Source organism: Callospermophilus lateralis, chromosome 6 (genome assembly GCF_048772815.1).
Source record: "Callospermophilus lateralis isolate mCalLat2 chromosome 6, mCalLat2.hap1, whole genome shotgun sequence".
In the NCBI taxonomy this organism is placed as follows: Eukaryota; Metazoa; Chordata; class Mammalia; order Rodentia; family Sciuridae; genus Callospermophilus; species Callospermophilus lateralis.
In genome coordinates this window covers 28,814,723-28,833,191 of record NC_135310.1, presented here as the reverse complement: position 1 = coordinate 28,833,191, position 18,469 = coordinate 28,814,723, and the positions used below count along the sequence as shown (strand labels likewise).

The 18,469-nt window shown below is 40.3% G+C and overlaps 1 protein-coding gene and 1 non-coding gene across 2 annotated transcripts in view; one reads left to right on the top strand and one right to left on the bottom strand.

Annotated features, from left to right (window-relative positions):
- The window catches only part of Nhsl1 (NHS like 1), a 103,794-nt gene that overhangs the window by 35,681 nt on the left and 49,644 nt on the right, over positions 1–18,469 (bottom strand). The window contains exon 3 of the mRNA XM_076859686.2: positions 1,715–1,842. Within this exon, the coding sequence (XP_076715801.2) occupies positions 1,715–1,842 (128 nt within the window). The remainder of the gene's footprint in view (positions 1–1,714; positions 1,843–18,469) is intronic.
- On the top strand, positions 5,682–5,784 carry LOC143402665 (small nucleolar RNA SNORD46). The gene has a single exon (XR_013091740.1). It is a non-coding gene; the product is annotated as a small nucleolar RNA SNORD46 (small nucleolar RNA).

The following is an 18,469-nucleotide window of genomic DNA, read 5'->3' as shown; positions in this document are numbered from 1 at the left end:
ATGAACGTTTCAAAATAACTAGAGAGTAAATTCCAAATGCTTTACTAGAAAAGTGATAGCTAAGGGAAGTGATGAATATGCTAACTAGCTTGTTCAATCATTCCACGCTGTATACCTATATCAAAAGATTGCATTGTACCACATTTATGCATGCAGTTATGAATTCTCAGTTAAAAATAATATTAATTTTAAAAATGCAACTCTAAAAAATTAATCTGGGTTCCATATCCATATGAAAACCAAAAACTTTGGGTAGTAATATCCCATTTTTTGATCAACTCTGATGGTACTTTGTCCTCAGAAGTTGCCTATTTAACAACAACAACAACAACAACAACAAAAACCCCCGAAGAATGCTCTTGAAGAATGTTCTCCAACCAATACAGTGTTTCTATATTGACCTAACTCCACTGAAAATATTTACATTAGTTGAATGTGGTTTCATGGTGCAGGCCTAAAATCCCAGCTGCTTGGCAGGCTGAGGCAGGAGAATCACGAGTTCAAAGTTAGCCTCAGGTGCCAAGCAACTCAGTGAAACCCTGTCTCTAAATAGGGCTGGGAATGTGCCTCAGTGGTCGAGTGCACTTGAGTTAATCCCGGTACCAAAAAAGGTTTCAAAACCAAACCTATCAAATCTTATTTTGTTTAGCTTATTTCAATATGTATTCATCTATAATATTCAATATAATGAAAATAAAATTATATAAATAAAAATGTCCATAAATTCCATTTCATGTGCATTTAGTACTGAGAAAATATACATCTCTTAAGTAATTTGAACACATCCTAAGAAAGGTATGAGAACAAGGAACTCAAATGTAAAACAGAATCATTAAGTAAACTGGCCAGTGCAATAACATCAAGTAAAAGTAGTGCATATATTTCACGAATGTTCAAAACCTTGACAGTGGTGAAATAGTAGCTTTTGCTATATACTCAATTGGCTATGGTTTGGATGTAGTTTGTCCCCCTAGGATCCACGTGTTGGGAGCTTGGACCTCAGTGTAGCATTGTTGGAAAGTGAAATCTCTGAGAGGTAGCAACTGTTCTGAGATGCTCAGGTCACTGAAGGAGTGCTCTCAAAAGAGATCAAGGTGTTTCTTGTGGGACACGGATTAGTCCAGAGAGGCGCTGTGTAAATAGCCCAAGATGGCCCCGTCCAGCCTCTCTCCAGCTTCCTTTTGACTGGTGATTGCTTGCCACCATAATGGGACACAGGGCCTCACCAGAGCTAAGTCAATGCTGGTGCCAGGTCCCTGAGCTTCCCAAATGATGAGCTAAGTCGAACTCCTTCACTTCATTAATAACCTGCCTCGGGCTATCATTAATAACAGAGTTCTTCTTTGTAATATAACTAGTACTTGGTAATATGAAAAAGAAAGAAAATCTTCATTTTTTCCTCCTAACCAATACAGAATATTCAAAAGGCACAAATATACTGATTTTCTGTTGCTTTAATGAATCGCTTTGATCCTAACTTCTTTCTTTATTGTAATAACTGTGTATTGACAGAGAAACTATGAAGATTATGTACCCTTCACCGGTTCTCCCTTAGATTACTGTTTTTTTGTAATCATGGTACTTTTGTCAAAACCGAAAAATTAACTTGCTGCAATACTATTAACTAAAATATAGACTTGATTCTAATTTTGTCTGATTTCCCACTCTGTCCTGGAGTCAATCCAGGATGCCATGTTGAACTTAGCAGCCTTACCTTTGGATCTGTTTCTGCATCCTCATCTTGATAATCTTCGCAGAGTGGGCTAGAATTGGCTGCAAAAGTGGGTCCCTGAGAGTAGTACTGAGAACTTCGGTAGCCATCCCGCCTCAGTTTATCACATTCTGCAGAGGGAACAGAGAGTCAAGGGAGGGCATTAAAAATAATATTTTGTTGACTTCTTTGTATCTACCTTTTCCGATAATATTTTTGTAGGGCATAATATAATTTAATAATAATAATAATAATAATAATGATAACAATGAAAATAATGATGACAAGAAATTAAGAATGATTAAGCACCTACATACATGCTTTTTTTTTTTCCAGGTTGGGGAGGGAAGGGACAGGTACATTCCCAGCCTAACTTCCTGTATTTTTTAAATCTTGAGACAAGATCTGGCCTCAAACTTGCAATTTTCCTGTCTCAGCCTAGGAGTCACTGGTATTCTAGCCATATGCTTCCACACCCATCCTGAATTTAATTTCAATACCAATCAGCAAATGCTGTGTGGAAGCTGGCTGCCAGCCTGTAACATCGTCTAGTCCACAGAGGGATGCCTGCATGTGCTCTGGATGGCAGGAGGCTAGGGCCATGGGTTGTATTCAATGAAAACCACTACACGAGACTTTTCTCATCAGTGGGCTAGTGGCTTAGAAGGTTTTAATGGCTTTTAAAGCACCAGGAGCTTCCCTATTACCCAGGCACATTAAAGGAGCCTTTGCCTGGCCAAAGGATTTGCCCCAGGGTTCCTTTAAATATCCAGTTTTTTAGAGGAGAAGAAATTGTGTTTGGTTTTGGAAAAGTTTTCTCTTTACCCAGCTTCACAAAACCATGTCCCTAAAGGCACAAAACTAAATTAGACCTCTTCAGAGCTCCTGTGTAACACAGAATCCATGATTCTGTCTCAAAGAGGAGACAGGCAGCCACTTCAGTGGAGAGATAAAAATATAGGCCTTTTTTTTTTTTTTTAACCAGGGAACAAAAATTTTTCATTTTCCTCTGTTATCTTTCTCACAGTGGGGAGTGGAGAGAGAAAGTTTCTAATTCAGAACTGCAAAGCAGATTTTAAAAATTCCTATGAAAATAGCCATGAGGATCTATGACAATACCAAACTAACAGAAAATGCACAGGTCACCATAAGTCAGCTAAATAACACCACCTCTGTTACTTAGGGGTTAAACAGTTAGTGGTCTGGGCTGGCAGTTATATTTGTAATATTGATTAAAATGAAACTTTAAAAGCATTTCAGAAAACAGTATTTTTAATGAGGATTCACTCAGATTAGTCTACCCTTTTATAAAGGGAAATATTTTCACATCTTCTCCAACATCAATCAATTTCTCTAAAAGAAACACAGTCAGAATCTACACTCTAGTTCTTTGGATATGTTACCAAAAAAAGCTAGTAGTTTTCTAATGGTGTTTCATAGAGTTCTGGAATTCTGTTAAGTATTTAATATAATTTTCTTTAAATGTTTAATTTAAGCAAGATAAATAAACTTAATCGTTTTTTAAAATATATTTTTGGTTGTGATGGACTCAATAACTTTACTTTGTTTACATATTTTTATGTGGTGCTGAGAATCGAACCCAGTGCCTCCTACATGTGAGGCAAGGGCTCTACCACTGAGCCTCAACCCCAGACAAAGTTTAACAGTTTTACATACCAAATTTTAACATAATACAGGGAATTAATTCATTAACTTGTGTTGCTAAATCAATTTTTCCTTTGTTCCTAAAAGTTAGGTATTCCTGGTATACTTATAAAACTGAAGTCTCTGAGAACCTTGCAAAATAAAATTAATATAAACTGAATATAAATTGTTACCACTTGCAGTTACTTATCTATATAATTCAAGGTTTTCAAGTACTTGACAAATGAAATACAAAGTGGAGGCCAAGGCTTTCTAAGTCCTTTTGTTGTTCAAATTCTTTTTTTCCCCCTCAGTAATTAACCCTATAAGAAGTTTAATTATAAAATTTAATGTCCTTCCAACATTAGAAAAAATTGTGCTATGTATTAGATACCACATAGGATTGTGTTTGAAATAAATATTTCCTCTCCCAGGAAATAAAGAGACTGCTGGGCTAGACCATTTGTGTAAGGGTGATATTAGTTTTGACATTCTTGGCAATAAAACTGAAAACAGTCAAAGTGAATTGACACATGTTCAATCTTAAAAGACCAAAACACTGCAAAGTTTTCCACACATTAAAAGTCTGAAAGGCTGGCAATTATTAGTACTGTACTTCCAGTGTGTCTCTCTTTTGTACCCAGCTTAAAACAATATATCTTTTTTCTATCATGAAGTTCACATCATACAAATGTTTAAACAGCAGTATAATAAATGGTACTACAACAGATGAAATATGAAACTAGGCAGTGCAAGTTTAAGGCAAATGACTAATTTTCTTACTCTCATCAAATCTGTAAAATCTAGTTAACTGGTCAGATTCCATTGTCACATATTCCAACTCGGGGGGTCAAGGGGATAGAAATCGAGGAAAATTTCCTCTTGTCAAGTTGCAACAGGTCTTAGTTTGTAATACCCTGGCTTTGTTCATTAAAAAATGAGTTTATAGTCTCTAGAATGAGACATAAGAGCAAGTCACCATGATTGATCAAAGGCTTTACAAACACAATGCTGAGGGAGTAACTGTAAGACAGACCCCAATTTAAAGCCAGGTTGGGCCAGTGACTATAGCTAGAAAGAAGGTCCTAAAGGTAATAGAAGAGCTATATTTAACACACACTCTAGCAACAGAAATTCAGAGGAAAACTGTTTTTGTTCTTACAATGCTGCTCAGATAAGAATATCACTGTTTGTTGAGGTCTCTAATTTCCCAAACATAAATTTTCCCTTAGTTTCTTTCATGAAACACACACACACACACACACACACACACACATATACACAAATCCAACATTCTTTAACATAAGGAAAAGGACAAGCATTTCTTTGTAGACCAAAGTTTTAAATATAGAAGAAAAAAGTAAGGTCACAGAACTAGATGGTCATCTAACCATCTTGTGAATTTAATTTAGAAATGCTAATGACTGCAAGAAGCTTTAAAGAACTGTTTTCAAAATAAGTTAATAAGTTTCTCTGGGGGAAATCCTTACTGAATTTTCTCTATGTTATTATTCCTAAGTGTACTTAATCAGTCACAATGAGCTAAATATGCCACAGTTAGAAATAGTTCCAAAACCTCAGTGGCTTTACATAACTAAAAATTTCTTGCACATTTCTCTTGTCCAGACAGAGCTGGCAGGGGTTTTGCTCCCCACAATCACCTAAAGACAAGGCAGACGGAGTTCACCCTCCACTTGTACACATGTGAACACACGATAGTGCCATGATGCTTCCAACCCAGACACCTCTGGAACTTCTCCCCAGAAGTTACAAGGGTTTTATCTGCTTCCATTTTGTTAGCTGAAACAAGCTACATGGCTATACCTAACTTCAGTAGGGACAGGAATTGCAATCCTACATCTTGCCCAAGGAGGAAAATTAGAAAATTGCAGAATAGCTCTAATGACTCATTTTCTGTATTTTTGTTACCTCTTCTCTCAACACTTATTGTTGATTTCCAATCCTTTTTGAATAAGACTGTGACAAATTTGCAAAGACGATGAAAAAAAACATCCTTTATGTGTTTGTAACAGGAGGTTAATTATCAAGAGAGGCTCTAAGTCAAGAAGTAGTCAAATAGCTTCTTGGAATCCAGACAGACTTGGCACTACTAATTATGCATGAGACCTAGGGGTCAGCATTTTAATCTCCTAGAAACTTACAGGCCACCTCTGTAAGACTAGGATGTTACCCTTTCTGGGAAGCTGGAGTGAGGTTCATTCACCAAATACTTCCAAGTGCGCTGCCTGTTGAGGCACTGTGTTAGACCCCCAAGGAGCCAAAACTTTGCACACAGCCCTCCAAAATGTAGACAAAAAACACCCACTGCTAGAGTGATGAAAAAGCATCCTTAAGCTTGGTTGCGGACATCTTGGTCACCTGTGTGCCAATGCCAATGCAAGGTCTGGTCATAGTTAAACTGACAGACTTGGAAATAAATAGAATCCTTCCTGGTATCACTGGATTAAAATGAGGTCATTCTAATGGGCCTGAATATGACTGATGTTCTTGTAAGAAGGCAAAACAGAGATACTAGAGGATTGTGAATACAGAAAGAAACAGCCACCTGAAGAGAGAGGCAGAGATTAGAGTTACACAAGCCAGCAAATGCCTGGGACCACCAGAAGAAGCTACAAGAGGCCACAAAGATCCTCCTCCAGAAGTTTGAGGAAGCATGGCTCTGTCACCACCTCGATTTGGGACTTTAAGTCTCTGGGTCTATAAGACAATAAGTTTCTGCTGTTTCAAGCCACAAGTTTTATAGTCTTCTGTGATGGTGGCACTAGAATATTAACATAGTATCAAGCTAAGAATACACTAGGATATGGAAGAAATTCATGAAGATCTTCACAGAAAAGGGGGACAGGAATTATTTGTTTCTTAGATAGAACCTTGCTCCACCTGGGAAAGCAACTTCAACAAGAATTGGGCATGCAAAACCCTGACTCGGATGCCTTCTCAATCCGTGGCCTCTGATGCCTAGGTACAGACAGACCAGTGGCCAACTGGGGCCTGACAGCCTAGAGTTGATGGGCAGGGAGTTGAACAGACATGTAAACTGACCCAGAAGGGTGCAGGCTTCCCCTCCGCAGCTCTGATCCAAGGGGTTGCAGTGCAGGAGTGACCCAAGGCTACTCTGACCTCTCAAATCCCTGCTGTCCTCCCAACTCTACAGCTGTCTTCCTCCCCCTGGTGCCAGGAAAAGACCATCTAGAACCCACTGCCCTGCCCACCACAGCCCAGTCTACACCCCCACACTGTGTGAAGCTGTTGTACTTGGCATCGCTTCAGAGCCCCAGCACACAGCAGCGTGGAGGGCAGCAGACTCTTAAATCATGTGGAAAACAAAAGTACCATTAGCCTTTGTAATTGTTACAAATATGCCTTTACCAGAGATCTGTCTTCATTAGGTTCTGAGTTCCTCTTGTCCTTCAGTTCAACCTGAAGGACTTCCCTTGTGCAGGGACTATCTAGGGGTGTCCAACTCCCTTGGTTTTTCTCTATCTGGTGCTGTGTTTTGAATATGCATGCGTGTTCTTCCAAATTTCTGCTGCAATTTCCACCCCAATGCCACAGTACTGAGAGATGTGGGGTGTTCTGGATGTGACTAGGCCAGGAGACTTCAACCTCATAAATGGGAGGTATATCTTTTAAAAAAAGCATGCACAAGGCCCTGGTTTGATCCCCAGCACTGTACACTCACAAAAGTACATTTAATAAGCTGAGTGCAGTGGTGTACGCCTGAAATCCTAGCTACTTGGGACATTGAAGTAGGAGAATCTTGCCAGCTTAGCGAGACCCTGGTAGAACGCTTGTCTGACATGTGTGAGGCCCAGGGTTCAATTGCAAAAAAAAAGGCAGAGGAGCTGGGTGTGGTGGCACATGACAATAATACCAGGAGCTTGGGAGGCTGAGACAGGAGGATGATGAATTCAAAGCCAATCTCAGCAACGGTGAGGTGCTAAACAACTCAGTGAGACCCTGTCTCTAAATAAAATACAAAATGGGGCCAGAGATGTAGCTCAGTGGTTGAGTGCCCGTGAGTTCAATCCCCAGTACCCCCCTATCTCCCCAAAAGAGGCAGGGGAGCTGAGGGAGTCAGTTCAAACCTCTTCCCCTCTACCATGTGCAAACCCAGCACCTAGGTACCACAATAGAAGGAGAAAGTCAGCCCTCTCCACACACTGAGTCTCCTGGTGCCTTGACCTTGGACTTGCCAGACTCTAGAACTTCAAGAAATCAATTTCTGTTATTAATAAATTACTCAGTCTAAGGCAATTTGTTACAATAGCACAAAGGGACTGAGACATCTGGGGACACCTCCATTTTCTCCATTTTCTATGGGAAAGACACTTTTTGTGGCTATAGGATTCTGGGTCTAAAGGTTTTGAATATATCAATCCCACTGCCTTCTGGGTTTCTGGTTTCTGATGAGAAGTCTGATGAGAACTTTATGGGAGAAATTGTGACAAAAGCTCTGTTCCTCTCGGCCCCACGGGGGTCAATAATATTCCTATGGTATCTCAGGGAACAGAGAATTTTGTTACAGTATCATCACGATGTGAATGAATTGCTACTATCTTTTTGCCACCAACCATTCCAAGTTGAAAGAAAAGAGAATTGAGTAACCTTTGAGTATAGATATGATGAGGTTTTTAAAAGCCAAAAGTTATTATAGATTTTCAGACTTGAAATGAACAGGCCACTGAAGCCTCCTATACGTTTTACTTTCTAAACTAGTAAATATCAGGCTGCAAAGTCCACAGAGTCCTTCTGAAGTCCTTTCTTAGTCTTAATATTGAAGTGGAAAGATCCTGGAGGACAAAAAGTAAGACGACCAGTGTGAGTTACACCCAGCGACAACTTGGGCCACCACTGGCCCTGAACCTCACAAGGAGCCAGCATAGGGAAATTTTAAACACTACCTATATAGTAAGCCCCTGGCTGTGGCTGTTTGTTGGTTTTGAAGCACAGGCAGCTCTCGGTTGGTGATCTGTCAGAATCAAAGATAGTTGGGTTGTTTGATTTTTTAATTTTGGTTTTAGGTTTGGCTATTTTAGGGGTTCCCCCACCTTTTTCTTTTTCTTCTCCTTCTCCTTCCTCCTCTATTGCGGTGATTGCTGCTTCTTTTTCCTCTTCCTCTTCATTCTAGAATCTTTGTTTAGGAAGAATAGTAAGGATGGGACCATGTGGCTGGGACTCTGGCCAACTCCTCCTAAGAGAAGACCCTTGCAAACCATTATAGGTTCTGGGGAGCACTGGCCAGGACAGCTTTGCCCAAGTGAAACAGGCCCACCATCTCCTCACCAGAATAGAAGTGACCGTGAAAGTCCTGCCAAAGGTAGAGCAGAGCTTCCCCATTCTTTATAGATGAGTGAGATATAATGAAGACTGTAGAACACCCAAAGGTAACTAAGTAATTTCATATTATTGAAAACATCTGTGTGGTGATGGAACATGCAGGTGGAGGACTGAAGGCCAACGATGTGCAGAAGGAGGAGGCCCAGAGAGTGTACACACAGATCATGTGCACCAGGTGCTACTGCCTCAAGAAGGGCATTGTGCACAGAGATGAAGACAGAGAGGATCCTGGTGGAGGCCAAAGGAAACATCAAACTCTGCAACTGTTACCCAGGCAACAGGTTCAGAGCTTGGCAGAAGCTGGACATGATCGGCAGCAATCTCTGGTACTGTGCCCAAGAACTATACTGGTGGGAAGGACATGATGCCTCCATCATGGACATCTGGAGCCTCACAGTGTCTCCCATTTAATGGAACCACTTTTTTGCTGCTGAAAAAGCAGATCCTCCTTCCAAGTGCAACATTCCTGCTCACATTTCTGCTGGAGTGCAAAGTGTCATCGGTCAATTATTGAATGTGGATCCCACCACCCAGAGGTCTGTGGTAGAGTCAATCATGGTGCATGGTGGCTGAGCCAGGGTGAGGAACATTGACCGACTCATTCTAGTGAGCCACTCCCAACCACTTGAACCCCACAATAATGACGATCATGTGTGGCATGGGTTGTGACCCACATGATACCTATCTTGGTAAACAGAAAATTCCATGAGGCGATGGCTACATATTTATGCTCCAGCATCAGATAACCCAGAGGCAAGCTGTACATTTCAGGTTAAGCCTGTGCATCCAGAGATTGGACCTTGCCAATGCCCCACAGACCTTTTCATCTTCACTCCTCCTTCCACCAAGGATGAGTGCCTGTGCATGCCCTTTATGCCTTCCCCTTCTTGCCCACTGAGCATCAGCTACATGAAGAGAATAAGCAGCGAAGGCAGAGGGTGGAAGAAGAGCAAGCCTACCTGCCGTTCCTCTCTGCAGCCTGCAGGTGAGGACACCTACACTCCTAGCATAGCCTCCTGGCATGTTCCTGAGGCCCTCCAGCCCAGCCCCTTCCTGAGCTGCAAAGAGTGGGAGAGAGCAGCAAGTTCTCCCAGGGTACACTGTCAGAAGAAAACTCTCACCAGGGGGCAGCCCCATGGTGTAACTGCAGCAGGGTGAGAAGCAGGTGGCTAGGAGGGCGGCCACCTGTATTCCACAACATGTTGCTCTATGCCATGTTACGGTCTGCTGGCCTGAAAGACAAGCCCAAGATTTAGAAAGAAAGTGGCTCCAATGAACAGAAGGCAGATACACCCTGGAATCAGAAACGTGGCTCCAGTGAAAGCAGATAGCTGAGACAGACAAAAACAACCCCCAGAGGACCCTGAGTTCTGTGGATGCTGACATCATGGCCTGGCTATGGGTCAGGCGTGGGCTCAAACAGTTGTGGGAGGAAGTTGTGCAACATGGACTTCAGTCACAAGGGCATCTGGAGCTCCCTGGAAATAGGTGGGCCCCTCTACTCCCTGGGAGGGACATCAGACTGTTTTTCCTGTGACACTTCCCCTGCCCTGCTCCTCTCTGTCCTTTCTCCCATGTTTCTGGGATAGCAGAGATGTTTCCTAATAAATGTCTGCTTCTCACAAATGTTACAACAAAACAGATGCTCCTGAAATATGGGGACGGGGAGAAGAATTGGGTATGAGCGATGCCCATCTGAGTATTCAACAGCTATGTAACTCTGGGCAAGAAACATTTACTGTTGGTCTCAGGAATTCATCTCTAAGGTTCCAAGCAAAATTATCTTTTGTCAGGGGAAAAGGACAGTGTGATAATAAATCTCATCAAGTATAACAGTATCTACCACATTCTAGTAAGACTAACTTTGATTGAGGGCTCACTGTTGTAGGTGCTTTATATATAGCTCATCATTTACTCTTTGTATTGCCCCAAGAGATAGGAATTATAATTATCCACATGTTACGTATGAAGACTTTGAGAAACAAACAACAACAACAACAAAAAAAAAACTTGTATATGGTGGAACTAACATTAGAATTCAGGCCTTCTGGCCCCATAGATAGTTCTGCCTGAGAGTGGCACATAAAGATAATTATTTTGCTTACGGTGGGAAACTACCATCTTCCATTTCTCTTTGTACTACTGTTATGGTTTAAATGTTTCCCTCCTCCAAAACTCATGTTGAATTTTAGCAGCCACTGTGATGGTGTTGGGAAATGGGCCCTTTAAGAGGTATTCAGGTCACAAAGGCTCCACCCTCCTAATGAATTAACACGATTATTGCAGGACAGGGTTCTCCTCCTTTTGCCCTCGCTCGGTCCTTCCATCATATGATGATGCAACAAGAAGGTCCTTGCCAGATGCCAAGCCCTTGATTTTGGATTTCTTAGCCTCCATAACCATGAGTCAATAGATTTCTGTTCATTTTAAATTACCCACACTTCTGGGCACAGTGGCTCAGGCCTCTAATCTACAGCACAGGAGGCTGAAGCAGAAGGATCGCAAGTTCAAAGCAAGACTTAGCAACTTAGCAAGGCCCTAAGCAACTTAGTGAAACCCTGTCTAAAAAAAAATTTTTAAAAAGGGGATGGAGCTGGTGATGTGGCTCAATGGTTAAGCACCCCTGGGCTTAATCCCTGGTTACCCCCACCTCCTGCGAATTACCCACACTGTGGTACTCTATTATGTCAGCACAAAATGAACTAAGACAGCCACACTTAACAATGCTTAAAATAACACTAGCCTTCATCTAGCATGCCAATAAATCCACTTAGGGTTTTAGCACCCTTAAACTCTTTCCTAGAAAGATTTTAAGCCAATTTCAATATAACATTTTTCTGCACCTACATCTTCTTCCACAATAACAACAACAACAAAAAGTTACAAGCCCAAAATGAAATTACCCAAACCAATGTTCATCCTAAAGAATATTTGAGGGATGGGGGTGTAGTTCAATAGTAGATTTCCTGCCTAGCATGCAAGAAGCCCTGGGTTCTAGATCAAGCACCTCATCCCCCGCCAAAAAAGTAATCTGAAATTAAGAGGATTCTTGTATCTCCCTCAAAGGGAAAGCAAGTCTGTAGGTGAAAACCCTACATATCTCATAGGAGTGGGCTTGGGGATTTTCCTTGATCCCTCATTCTGGAAATTATTTTATAGATTCTTCAATTTATATTATTTACACATATTAGCATACAATGTATATTATCACTACTGCTTTCTAAACACTCTTACAGACAACGATGGCCCAGCATCTCCTGGCCTGTGATGGCAGCCACCATGCTTGTAGACAACAAAACTCAGTGCATTACTTCAAGACAGCTTGAGCAAAATGCTACCAGCCCATTGAGGTTGAAGTCAAATCCTCTCTTCCACAGGCCCTCCCTCATTCTCCAGTCTTTCCTGCTGAATTCTTTAGTATCACAGTGATGACATCATAGCTCTAAAGACTGATTTCCTGTGATATTTTGCTTCTATCACCAGAACACTGTTGTCTCCATTATTTTCATTCCATATACATCTTTCTTCCTTTTCTAAGATAGATATAAGCTCTTTGAAGGAAAAAGCCATGAGTCATTCTTCCTTACCTCCTCTATGGTGCCCCACATAATGCAGAGGTTCTGCTGATATTTTAGGTAAGAGAAAAGGAATAAAAAGGTATAGCTATTGCCAAAGAGGTAGAATCACAGTTCTAAGAAATCATTACCCTCTAAGACGATTCTCTCTCCCAAATCTCAAAGTCTCCCCGACATTTACCTATTAATTCCACAAATAGTTGTCAAGCATCTATCACCTGCCAAGTACTGTCATAGGAAGAGGAGATTCCACAGTGAACAAAACAAAGATTCCTGTCTGCTCAGACCTTCTGCTCTAATGAGGGTATAGATAACCAAAAAGTCAGGGAGCTGATTAGCATGTTAAAAAAACCCTACATAGTAAGAGGGAAAGAAGGTGAAAAAGATGAGGGAGTGGTGGAGTTGGTGGTATCAAGGCAGACAGAGCCTCAAGGAGTGGTGACATTTGAATAAGGAAGGAAGGAACTATCTTCCTGGGAAAGAGCTAGAGGAAGAGTGAAATGAACTGAGTGAAGGAGAAATAATAGGAGAGAAGGTGAGGGGTGGGGTGGGGGTGTGGCAGACAGTGTAGGGCCTCCTGGGATACTGTGAGAACTCTGACTTTTAACAGGAGGTGGAAGAGTACCTCTGGTGGCTGAGCAAAGTCACATGAATATACTTGGATTCAACACTCTCTATTTCTACCTGCCCCAAGATGCTGGGATTCAGCTCAAAACTATGCAAATATATAAATCCCAAATAATCCACAATAAGAGTTACTGAATGAAAATAAGTCAGTACTGCGGCTAGTAAATACTTGTGACTATTTTAACACTGAGTTGTATAAATTATCATATTGATTTTTCATATATATTTCATTGACCAGTATATTATACATTGAAATGTTCTTGGGCTTATTATAAAGATTTTGAAATATAATCTGAGGAAGGGAAAAGTTCTTAAATGGATGGTTAGTAAGTATGACTTGTTTATCTAAGAGGGAGAGGGAGAAGAGAAACAAAAATGAATTCATAGTGGGAATAAGATGGGAATTTAAAAAAAAAAAATTCATCAAGGAAACAATACAATAAGATGAGTGTATACTAAAAGAAAAATGTAAGGAGCTTGCTGACTTGTTAGAAAGTGTGAGAAAGAATAGTAGGAATGATGAAAGAAGAATTTGAAACAAACACTGCTGCATTAAAAACAGAAAGACTAGGTAAATAGACTATCCTTTTTCAGGTCATGAAAGGCAGAAAAGTTTGGAAACATTCAGGTCAAAAGCACAGTTTTGGTATTTCTCTATAGCCCAGTATTCTAGACTTACCATATTTTAAAATATGAATGTGATTTGTTCTTAACAGTATGAAATCTTTCCTAATCCTCCTGCTATATAATTCAAGGTCATTAAGCATTGGGAGGACTCCAGTTCCAAAGTTAATTATAAAAATAATGGTCATGATGTGCTGCTTCAGTGAGAATGTCCTACAATGAACCAGGGTTTAAAAATCTTTTTTTCAGATCACTGATTTTTAAAGTCAATGTTATGGACACTTTTCTAAACAGAAAGCCCTTTGCCATCATGATGTGATTTGTGTTTAAAATAATTATGTGGGAATTGAAGGAAAGCAGATATTTTATTGGTCTTATGGGTTATGAAACATAGGTATAAAGTTTCTAGTAGATGGAAGCTTCTAAACTTCCATCTCAGTTATTTTCCATCAGATTAAGAACAATGGGTGAAAGGCCAGTGCTGCATATATCTTTATCTCAGTCCAGAAGGGCATAGAATACATCAGACTACAAGCATTCATGTTTAGAAGAAAATCAATTCTAGTCTAGCAACTGTAGCAGGTATTATATAGCTAAAGAATCTAGTTTGAGCTTCCAAGTAAGCACATAGGAAAAACTGACTGCACTTAAATATTATGCTTTGGAAACAGTACAGAACTCACTTTCTTAATGAAAATCAAACTCAGGTATATTTAAAAATAGAAGGGATTTACCTCCCATGTCATTAATTTATTGGGTTTGACTATACTGAAAAAGAGAAAGCAACCTTACTGAATATTTTCTTAAGATTCTGCCTTGCCCTTAAGACTCAATGAATTTTCTAAAAATATTTTTGGATTTTCCATCATTCTTCAAAGTAATTTAACTTCAATTTATTTAAATTGTCTTCAAGAATCAACAAATTTGAGCATAATTAAGACACTAGAGATATGCAACATTTTCAAGTTACTCAGTTATTTGTAGCATATTGAGGGAGTTGAAAAGTTGTGTTAAATCTCAAAGACACTTAATGCAGATCTTTTCCATGGACATTTTCCTAGATAATTTGACAGCAATTTTAAACAATAAGATTTCAAATAAATATGCCTTTTTGGTTATTATTAGAAAAATTGTGCCTTCTTTCTCCCTTCCCTGCTTTTAAAGTTGTTATGCAATTACACAGGACTCCTCACAATGCATGAAAGTATGTTATTACATATCAACTATTACACTCAAATCTCTCTTGCAGTAAATACATATTTGAGCCCACAAGACCAGTTCTTCACCAATTATCACTTCAATGACCCTCAGTATCCAAAGCAACATAAAACATAAAAGGACAAAGCAAAAATAGTGAAGCCCAAGCCTCTCTAAAAGGTCTAAAAGTAAATAACTTTTAGGGCTGGGGTTGTGGCTCAGTGGTAGAGCCCTAGCCTAGCATGTATGAGGCACTGGGTTTGATCCTCAGTACCAAATAAATAAATAAATAAATATCATGTCCAAGTAAAAAAAAAAAATATATATATATATTAATAAAAAAGTAAATAACTTTTAAAGACAAAATGTCTCAGGTGCTAGAGCATAATGTTTTTAACAGCAGGTGAAGAAAGAAAGAAGGCATATTGGTAATATGCCAACTATGACCCAAAGTCAAGGAAGAAGGAAGTCTGAAGGGAATGAGTCTCACTTTGCCTGAAGAATGGGAATGAATGTCATCCACTGTTAATCCAGCAGAAAGCTGGAAAAAGGCAGTCACATTGGTGACAACTGTGTTTTTGTTCTGACCTACACGTTCTGGAATTCTCCTGGCAAGTGCTTTGAGCAGACATTTCTTTCTAAATTTCTGAATACTCTTCTCCGACATGAAGAAGGCAGTGCTAACTTGGAGAAAACACAGAAGGACAAGGCAAGGACATGGAAGCCCTGTTTCTCAAGTCCTCATCCTACTAACAACACAGACAAGAGCAGCAGGCAGGGGCTCAGACTCTGACACTGAAGAGTTGAATGCTTGAATCCCAGCTTGTGACAGGCTATCAGGGCCCGTGGGTTTTGTTCCAACCCTCAGCGTGCTCACAATTCAGCTGCCTAATTAAACAAGTCCACAGGACAACCTGCAGAGCAGTGGTTCTCCAGAGCAAGGTACCTGAGAATCCCCAGGCGGGCTCCTTGAGGGCATTACCAGCCCACTCCCATATCTCCTTGCTCAGCAGGTCTGGACCAGAGCTCCAGGACTTGCATTTCTAACAAGCTCCTGGGCAATGCTGAGGCTCCTGGCCTGTGAGACACTAGGGGAAAACCAGTTCAGAGTAAGACACCCACAAAAAAGTCAAAACAAAATTAAAAGTGGTCAGTGTGCTGCCCATTTGGATGGAGGTGAAGGTGAGAGAAGTCTTCCCCACTCAGAGGAGGTGATAGATGGGCCCCTGAAGAGGGGGATACAATTTTGAGATTTCCTAGTTCATGCAAGAAATGATAAAAGGTCCAAATGGAAAAAGAGTACTCTGCTTCTTTGATTATGTCCCTAGTGATCCCCACTTGCGAAGACAATAATTTAACAGGAAAGACAGGAAAAAGAATTTAGATGATGTGGTGCAGGTCAGTGGGGGAGGGGGAATACTGTCTAGGATCTATTTTAGTCCCTAAACTGTTTTGTTTCAGGAAAAAGCTCTAACTGTTAGAAGTGCCTTAAGTCTGGAGGGCTCTAACTCATTGTAACATCCCACTTCAGCTCCAACTGCAGGGAAGCTTCTGGATTCAGGCCACTCCCATGAGGTCACCTGATCACTGCAGCAACCTTGACCCAGCCTCCTGCTTCCACAACCCTGTTCCCCTTATTCTAAACTCGTAACATAGGGCCTAATTCATCCTTTTAACAACTATGAGTCAGATTATGTGACTATCAAGTTCCAATCCATCCAATGGCTTCCCATGCCCTGAAAGTAAAAGCAAAGTCCTCCTACTGGTTTCCAAGCTTTATGTGATCTGACATAGGTGCTCAGTGAGTTCATTAAATAAATGGTCACTGAATCCATTTGGCAGTGTACCTAAAAGGGTACCATGACCACCAAGAGAGGTGCTGGGTCCAGTGCTCACGTAGTGTCTTTTATCCTTGGCCACACTTTCCACCTTAATTAACGTAGGTATATGACCTAACTATCTAGAGCTGGTAGTCCAAGTTATCAGTGTTAAATACACTTTGGGGGGGTGTGGCTGGGACCAGCATCAATGCAGAGTGAAATGGTCTCACATTAAAGGGACCCCCACATACAGACAACTCATATATTCAAGAAATGAAAAGATGAAGAAAGAGTAGGTAGAATCAATGAGAAACCGAAGATGACATTCCAAGGCTCAATCAGGATTATCTATCCAAGGAAATTCAGACTCGGTAGAAGTTCAGGGAAATAGACCACATCCAGAATTAAAAAGCTAACCACATCACAGGCAACTCCAGAAGCTTTCTGGTCAGGCAGAACAGATGTCACAGAAAAGCTATATTTCTATTTCCCACACAATTTTTGGGAAGGAGTAAGGTGAAAGAGAAGAGATGGTGACCGAATGCTATGTTTGAAATGGGTGGGTTTCCTTGCTAGGGGAGGAATAAAAATGAGGATACTGCCTAATAATTATTTTAACATAATTCTAAGTGACTTCTCATGTCCTTCAACACAGCATATTCAGTAGAATAAAGGGATTAGGATAGGGAAAGTGGAGAGTCACAGAGAGAAAAACACTGCTCATTGTGGTCATTAGCTCAACAGTCAAATTGGAAATGAATTTGCTGACTAATGTATTAACAATACTGGCAAGAAGAGTTTTTTCCCCATGTCCTGATATTAAATACCAAAGACAATCTCATTTATGTAAAAGGTTGTTTTTTTTTTTTAAGGCCATTTTGATTAACATTTTCTTCTATGGCTAATTCCTATTAAAGAGGCAGAAAATCTCCAAAAAGTCTTGAGGATTAAATATTAATACTTAAGCCACTGGATCAACTATTAGCTTTGGTTTTCATTGCATGCCATGGAAAATTTACTATTAAAATATCATGAATCATGGCAGAAAGCTCGTTTTTAGCATTTCTTCTCTTCACACATCCAAATTAATGCAAGAAGACTTGGAGAACTAAATCTGACTTAAATGAAGGTGGAAGCTTTCTGGGACCCATGATTAATGTGAGTGTGCTAACAGTTTGCAAGTTCCAGCTGAGCGCCACCACAGCACAGCCAAATTGGAGGCGATCTCATTTCACATTAGAATTAAAAAGCCCTATCACAGGCAGTGGAGGAGATTACCAAGGTCACTCAATATCAAATAGCCTGTGGATTCTATGCCAACACCAGAGACCTCAGCTGTATGGAGGGTGATAACAACTCTTTATCCACAGGACCTTCAGTGTAGCATTTTTATGCTGCATTGAGTGAAATGCAGAGGCCACTCAAGTTACTTTATCAGGAGTTAAAATAGAATTGCTGAGACAGCAGACTGGCTATAGACACAAAAACAAAACAAAAAGCCTTTGTTTAAACAATCCACAGTGCTTTGTTAAGACCTGGCTCATTTGGATGACTGTCTTTGCTATTCTATCTTTTGTGTGTTGGTTACCATTAAAAAAAAAAGTCTCTTTACCTATCTAAGAAAGCAATGATTGTTCATTTTCCTGTTGCTCCTGCACCTGACTTCCCTCTATGGCTTAACTACACAGGAGGAGAGCACTTCTTTCAAAACTTGGAGAAGTTTTGGTAAACCATCAAATACAACAGAAGTTAAATAGCCCTTTTGTTTATAATTTCCATTCTGTTAATCTCGTATTTTAGTCATTGCTCGTCTCTTTATTTCAGCAGGGGATTTAATCTCTTGTTTCACTGGCTTGGGCAACCCTCCCTAGGGACAAAAATTCCAAGTCTAATAAATACCAAACATATAA